This window comes from Montipora capricornis, chromosome 12, assembly GCF_036669925.1.
Source record: "Montipora capricornis isolate CH-2021 chromosome 12, ASM3666992v2, whole genome shotgun sequence".
Taxonomy (NCBI): Eukaryota; Metazoa; Cnidaria; class Anthozoa; order Scleractinia; family Acroporidae; genus Montipora; species Montipora capricornis.
This window is the reverse complement of record NC_090894.1, coordinates 21,511,817-21,519,316: the sequence shown is the minus strand read 5'-3', so window position 1 is coordinate 21,519,316 and position 7,500 is coordinate 21,511,817. Positions and strand designations below refer to the sequence as shown.

At 42.2% G+C, this 7,500-nt stretch overlaps 1 protein-coding gene across 1 annotated transcript in view; it reads left to right on the top strand.

Annotated features, from left to right (window-relative positions):
* Window positions 1-7,500, top strand: part of LOC138026143 (ATP-binding cassette sub-family C member 10-like) — a 28,999-nt gene that overhangs the window by 8,125 nt on the left and 13,374 nt on the right. The window contains 7 exon segments of the mRNA XM_068873353.1: window positions 50-230; window positions 1,010-1,137; window positions 1,466-1,558; window positions 1,652-1,696; window positions 3,680-3,784; window positions 6,622-6,729; window positions 7,336-7,500. The exon segment at window positions 7,336-7,500 is cut by the window's right edge and continues 283 nt beyond it. Coding sequence (XP_068729454.1) covers window positions 50-230; window positions 1,010-1,137; window positions 1,466-1,558; window positions 1,652-1,696; window positions 3,680-3,784; window positions 6,622-6,729; window positions 7,336-7,500 — 825 coding nt within the window.

The window sequence follows — 7,500 nt, the reverse complement described above, 5'->3', positions numbered from 1 at the left end:
GATTATACTACAAAACATTCTCACATGTAACATTCCACTTGCATTTCAGGTTTTCACTAGCGTAGCTCTCTTCAACATGCTCATTTCTCCGCTGAATGCCTTCCCTTGGGTGCTGAATGGACTGATGGAGGCGTGGGTTTCACTCAAGAGAATTCAAGCATTTCTCTCCTTGGAGAATCTGGATTTGACTGGCTACTATCAGGAACTAGAATACTCAGATAAGAGAGAACGTAAGTCTGGTTCCTTTCTGTTAACTGGTAAGACATAAAACTTTGGTCGAGACATCTTTATTCTCCATAGTGACATTGTTCTTTCATTATCACATCACTTTATCCCCCAAATTTCAAAAAGTGTGTTTTGTTTAGAGGGGAGACTGTTTACTACAGACGTAAGTTTGATTTAAGGGTCAGCCATCATTTGCGTTCAAGACAGACCGGTACACTCCAGAGAGCTGGATCGAAAAGAATAGTGCTTCCAAAATTTGCCACATAAGAATGCAGTGTTTTTAGTTTTGACCTCACTTTTTTGTTAATCGATCTCTCTCAGGGTTTTTAGACTAGTAAATGTTCAGAGGATCATTACGTCAAAAGATTGTAACTTAAAAATAACCCTCTGCTGCGCAAAATGGATTCTGAATGTGGTGCCAGTCTTGTGTTCAGCAAACACTCTTTCAAAATTTGTAGAGAAAACTGATTGGGAAGTGTTTTTTTTTTTTATTGTAAAGCAGCCTTCATCCCTCCAACGTCCTTATACACACTGCATATCTTCCCGATAAACACTACATTTGTGTTACCACCAGCTCAGCCTCTCTAAAGAGACTAGTCATGAATAATTAACAAGGGCTTCATGAATGAGGAGATAATTAACCCTTTAACTCCCAATAGTGCCACTTATAGATTTTACTCTGTCTAACACCAGACGATTTTACTCGTCAATGGGGAACCCCACGGGGCTGAAAGGGTTAAGGACAACACCTGACAGAATTCTACTATGCATCCTCCATTTGCAGTGTCCAGTGCCCCTGAGGTTTTGATCTGCAATGGTCATTTCAGTTGGAGGCAACAAGAACAGAGTGGTGAAGAGGAAGTCTTTTCGACTGCTGGAGAACTATCAAAGATCAATCTTTGCATAGAAAAAGTAAGAACGTTTCGTTCTCTTAAACCATAAAACGTGAGGATTTTACCATTTTGGCGCAGTTTTCAGGTCGAGGGTCAAACATCTCTAGTGGCTCAATTCTTGGGATTGCAAATAACTCGGGATTGCAATGACCCGCGCGAACCGCAACGGGTGTGTCTCCTTTTAGCATGCAATTCTCATGTGACATTTCCCCATTCTAAATTACTTGCATTGTTTAAAAGGGAACGCTTACTCTCTTGCTAAGTCATCTGCTGAGATTTCTAAAGGTGATAATCCGAGAAGTTTCCACTTACAGTATTAAAGGTCTGTTTCTTTTCCTACAACACAGGGTCAATTAATAGGCGTCATAGGAAAAGTTGGTTCAGGAAAGAGTTCCCTGTTAGCTGCAATAACCGCAGAAATGGAAAAACGTTTGGGAGAGGTATATGAGATCCCAATTTGCTCTTTGATTCCTTTTGATGGCATCGAATAACCATTACCATTCTGCATCATTCTCTTGACTTTTTAAATACAGGTGTTCGTCAAGAAACTGGAACGTGGCTTCGGCTTCGCTGCCCAGGTGAGAATGCTCTGGGACTGAAGGAATTACCAGGAATGGGCCATTTGCAGCTAGCGATCACTGGGTACAAAAACTGCCACACTGTAGAGTGGAGCAACTTGCGCACTGGGACATCTAAAACAAAGCAACTTAATTTAAATTTTCCTTGTTTTAGATGTCCAGTTTGGCGGTTGTTGTACCATGTTATCACTAGCTTATGGTCGCTTTGCAATCATCGAGGAATATCACAAACTTACACTTTGCTAAACGTCAGGGCTCAGTTCGGAAACACACAGAGATCTTGAGTTTAACTGTGATGCGTGTTTTTGTTGAAGAAACACTCAGGGGCACCCAACGTCAAATTTCGGAAAATATCTGTTCGGAAGACAATTTGAGATCTAGAATTTTCGGAACATTTGTTGTAAAATTTTTTGGTTGCCTGCCTTTCCTAGGATTTTCGAACATCTAAAACATGGTATAATTGCCCATTTTTTAACGGATTTTTGCCCTAAAAAGGTCACCTAGAATTTTCGGGAGCCTTTTTACTGGCTGAAATGTTCGAAAAAGTAAGTTTTGATCCCTATAATTTTCGGATCACTAGACTTTCAGCTAGGGAATCCGAACAGATGAAAAATTTTTAGGGGATAAAAATATGCCTATATCTACCGTTTAAATACTAAAATACGTTTAACAATGCTATGTTTAAGTGGTTTGAACTATATTCTCGTTGGGTGCCCCTGAACACTCGGCCATGCGAGTGGATAAAAAGGAACGAGGGATCTGAACGAGTAGGAAGGCTAACCCATGAAAAGGTGATCACAAAATTCAGTGCGTCAGATTAATCATTACAACCCATGCGCTTTAGTGGACGCGTACGTATATAATGTAGATGGTTTTCCCGTTACGTCATCGCTGCTATGTTGGTGGACGAAAACAAAAGATCTCTCATTGACTCCTTTTGTTTGTCCATCAGCAATTGTACATTGCAGCATTGTTATCTGTGTCTCTTACAAACCACCTATACGATACATTTGCGAACAGACCTTGGAAAGACGTTATGAATTACTCATTATGAACCCCATTGCGACTGGAGAAGCGTCTGTAAATAGAAAGGGATCTTTCAGAGGCAAAATTTGTGTTGTGTGAGAAATGCAGAAGGATAACGAGGCTGGGAAAGTGTACACGGTGTGTGAAAATAGGGAGCATAAACAACCACATCGTCGGCGACAGTGAAAAAGGTACAACGGATTAGGTTTAAAGGGAACCTCCACTAAAACAACAAAATAACTTTAAACCACAGAACATAATGTTTACAATTGGAATTGCTCAATCGTTTTCCAATGAAAGCGTTTGTATTCGAGAAAAATAATTTACAAAAACGCTTATTTTGGCTTTCAAATTTCCCGGGCGCCGCCATCTTGAATAATTGTGACGTAACTTGGTTGCCCTATTGTTCTGATACAAAGAGCGATTGTTCTGGAACAATAAGGCAACCAAGTTACGTCACAATTATTCAAGATGGCGGCGCCCAGGAAATTTGAAAGCCAAAATAAGCGTTTTTGGAATTTATTTTTCTCGAATACAAACGCTTTCATTGGAAAAAGATTGAGCAATTCCAATTGTAAACATTATGTTCTGTGGTTTAAAGTTATTTTGTTGTTTTAGTGGAGGTTCCCTTTAATGAACAAAAGCAATGACTCTTTGCGCTCCGTACGTGCATTTTGGTACATTTGTTTGTTCTTCTCTTCTTCCCAAAAACGACGTAAAACGAGCACCAAGAACACGGACTCTGGCCAGAGTCCGTGTTCTTGGTGCTGACCAAAAGAAAAACGGACTCTAAGGACGAGATTGAAGCTCTACGCTGTCAATAAAAGTTTGATTCCTGGATAGTTCCTCTAATAACGGAATTTTGCACCTTAACTACGAGACTTTTGATCGTCCCATGCTTGTCAAAGTAATGCAAGAAGCTAAGACAGACCCTGAGTGTGTTATTGATGAACGCAGGAACCGTGGATTCAGCATGGGACGGTGAAGGAAAACATTCTGTTTGGCAAGGCATTTGACGTCGAGAAGTACAGTGCAGTCATTCACGCATGCGCTTTAGAGGAGGTAAGGCTCTATCAACTTTATGGGGTAGTTTACTATTAGCCTTCTTGCAGGCGGTGGATGTTGTTGTCGACACGAAACACGTATCAGACGCCATATTGAAAGAGCGTGGGATAGGTCTGGGCCGAGTGACAAAACGACAGGGGAGGGGGAAGAGCGGAGAGAAAACCACCTGCCCGAAAACCAGCTATTTCTTGGGAGCTGAGTTTCACCAGCGCCCGCGGCTTTCTAATTGGTTAGCTCGAATGGTGTCAATCAACACAATAGCTTGGCACAACAAAAGACACTTTTTGTCACGATGCTATGGCGAACATGTATGAAAGTGATGTTAACAGAACGATTCGGCTTGCGTTACATTACTTAGAATCTAGAAACAAGCCCGAACAAACGCAAGCTGTTAGCAGTTTGCTAAAGGGGAAGATGTGATGGCGGTACTTTCCACTGGCTTTGGAAAGAGCATGGCTAAACTTCAGAATACCCGGCCACGATTGTGTGACATTAAATGCCTGCTCCCGTAGTCCCGCAGTCAATAAATATTTGCATATGGAAACAAAAGATAAATACTTAAGAAGCGTGCTCCCGCAGTCCCGCAGTCCCGTTGTCGTCCGCAAAAAAAAAAAAAAACTTCACACATATTTTAATTTCAGCTATTTCTTGATAATATAAAACTTCAAACAGTTCACAAAGAAATCCACTCATCTTTCACCGTAAGGCGTTCATCAGCTTGTGCCTTTGTTTTGGGTCCCTAAATTTCACGAGATCGTGTGACGAAGAAAACACTCGTTTACTGATTAAGCCTAAGCGCTCGTTTCAGTAAGTGTGGACGTTAAACCCTTTCTCTGCGTTGTCAGGAAACAGAAAACGGGTTTTATTGAAAACGCATTAGTGTGGACGGGGCCTCACTGTGTCATTAGGGACTTTAAGATCTACGACGCGGTCGTCAACGAGAACGCCACGAAACAAGAATATCATTGGTTAAAAGAGGGAAAATAATTGTGCTGCTCGTGCGGCACGCGTTTTAGCACAAATTCATTAAAGGTGCGTTCCTTTTAGCAAATTCGGATTCGGATTCACACAGTCCGATTTTTGTTTCACCGTTCCATTTATCCGAATCTGAAATGCGATTCGTATCCAAGGAATCCACCCCCAATAGTGGATTTCTCGCATTCAATTTCAATCCGGATTCGGATTCTCCGTTCCTTTATCCATTTCATCGCGCTCACGCGCAATGCTCCTTGGGAGTTCATCATGGCGTCCAACGGATCGAAGTCCACAGGTACGTGTTGTGCTGTTGTTTGAGTTTGTTTTCAAACGAATATTTCCGTGAGATAGAAATGAAATTGGTCTTAATTAGTTAAATGAGCTCGTCATTCCTTAACAGAAAAATGCCGTCGTCGATAGATTCTGTGAGCTGGTATCCATCGTCGTCGACTAAATCAAGTAAAGCATTGCAAATTGCCAGCCTTCGAATGCCCAACATTTTGTTTTCAATATCCGCGGAAGACTAGAGACGAGGCAGGGGACTAAGGACGAGGCGCGAATCGGCAGGAAAAATTGTATTTCGGATTTCGTGTTTCATTTTGTACACTGAATCCCTAAAATCTCGATTTTGTAATCCGAATCCGGATTAATTTGACAACAACGCGAGCGTACAAATGAGAATCTTTCACTCTCTATTTTTATCCTGAAACCGCTAGTAACAATGTATTTTTGGGATGCTTCGCCCACATTGTACGACGCAAACGAGATGACCTAACCTCCAGAAGCTGACGATAGTGCAAAGTTATATTTGAGGTGACGTTTTCGTCAAACGCAACGCCGTACTTCACGTGAGTTCGGCTCACGTGAAAGACGACGTTTGATTTGGGCCTAAAGGCCGGGACACACTAGGCGACAAGTCGCAGCGACATGTCTCTGCGACAAGTTGCACCATGTGTACTACTTGCAAAACAATTCGCTGCGACACGACGCCTGTTCGGAGCACACGCAGTGATCTCGTATGAGGGGGAATGTGAACTAGTTTTCTAATTCAATATGGCTGACCATATGACGCTCTCTCATTGGCTCATTTATATTTTGTCGCAGCGACTTGTTGCCGGAAGTGTACACACGATGCGACAACGCTGCTTTCGCTAATTTTGTCGTTGCGATAAGTCGCATGAATTCAAACTGGTTTGAATTCGTGCGACTGATCGCGGCGACAATGATTTTCATGAAATTAACCGTGTCACACAAGGCGATTTGTTGTGGCGACTTGTCCCCGCGACGTGTCGCAGCGACTTATCGCCTAGTGTGTCCCGGCCTTAAGTGACAACAACAGCAACGGCTTTGGCACGCTTTATACTCTCTGCATGCTCAGCACGTGCGTTTTGCATTCTAATATATTCTCTTTGATTTCGCCTGCTAAATACCACTGCGAAAGAACCAAATTTGAGGTATTTTGAAGAGTGACAGCACGTAAGGAGATTGAAAAGTTTTGTTCGTTTCATTCGTGGGCAACTGGCACGATTTTGTATTGTCAAAATGGGTGGAATGGTTTCGAAGTGTTTTATATTTCATGGTGGCGTTGTTATTGCCGTATCTTAATGTCTGTAACCAGAAACCCATTAGGGTTGAAACGTGTAACGGCCCCTTGTGTGCTGGGAAAGAAGCTTCTGAATATTCAATTTGTCAAGTACCATATTTGGAACAACAAGAGTAAGGGGTTTCCAAATATGGTACTTAGCACTGAAACATTCAACCAATCAGTTCGCACTGAATATTCGGAAGCTGTGAACGTGCGTTACACGTTTCAACCCTTATGGGTTTCTGCAGTAATTTAAGCATTGTTTCTATTTTAGGATTTTCAGATTCTTCCAGTCGGTGATGAAACAGAGATTGGTGAGAATGGTGTCACGCTAAGCGGAGGACAAAAAGCCCGAGTGGCTTTGGCAAGAGCTGTGTATCAGGTTTGGATAGGTCAACTGTCTCGTATCCTATTACCATTAGAACTATGAAAGGGTCGAATTTAGGGTCGTGTTTTCCTAGGTTTCTGGCAGTTTGGCAGGTTTGGAGTTTTTCATGTTCATTTGGAACAAGACCATATCTAGTGAATTCGGTTTATCTCCCTTTTAACTGGCGCTCAACGAGGCTGGAACTGTTGAAAAGCCATGAGTAGCGAACGCTGTCATTTTGGCGGGCTATTTAAAGTCGAACGAAGGCTCCCCCATAAGTGTCAATGGAGAGACGTCTGGTAGTGAGTTTTCCCAGGGTTACCGTATTTTAAACCGAGAATGATTGGAAAGATGTTTTAATGGCAAACTCCCACCTGCTGGATTCCAATAGCACATCCCAACAGTACACAACGCAAGAAGTTCCCGAAGCCTGAAACTTTGTTAATTGTAAGGAAACCCAGCGTTACGATCCCAGTGAAAAGGGACAAATTCAGAGAAGACAAAGAATCGTGGGGAAAAAACAGCATCTCAAGCACAAGTTCGAGTTATTTGTTCGTTAACAATGAATCTCAAAAACTTAAAGGGAGCCTTTTTATTCATAAGTTAACGTTTTTAATTTAGGACAAAGAAGTGTACCTCCTCGATGATCCTCTTGCAGCTGTTGATGCCCACGTGGCCGCCCACCTCTTCCATCATTGCATTATGGGACTTCTTCAGAATAAGACCAGAATTCTTTGCACCCACCATACTCATTTCCTCTCGGGCGCTGACCTCGTGATTGTCATG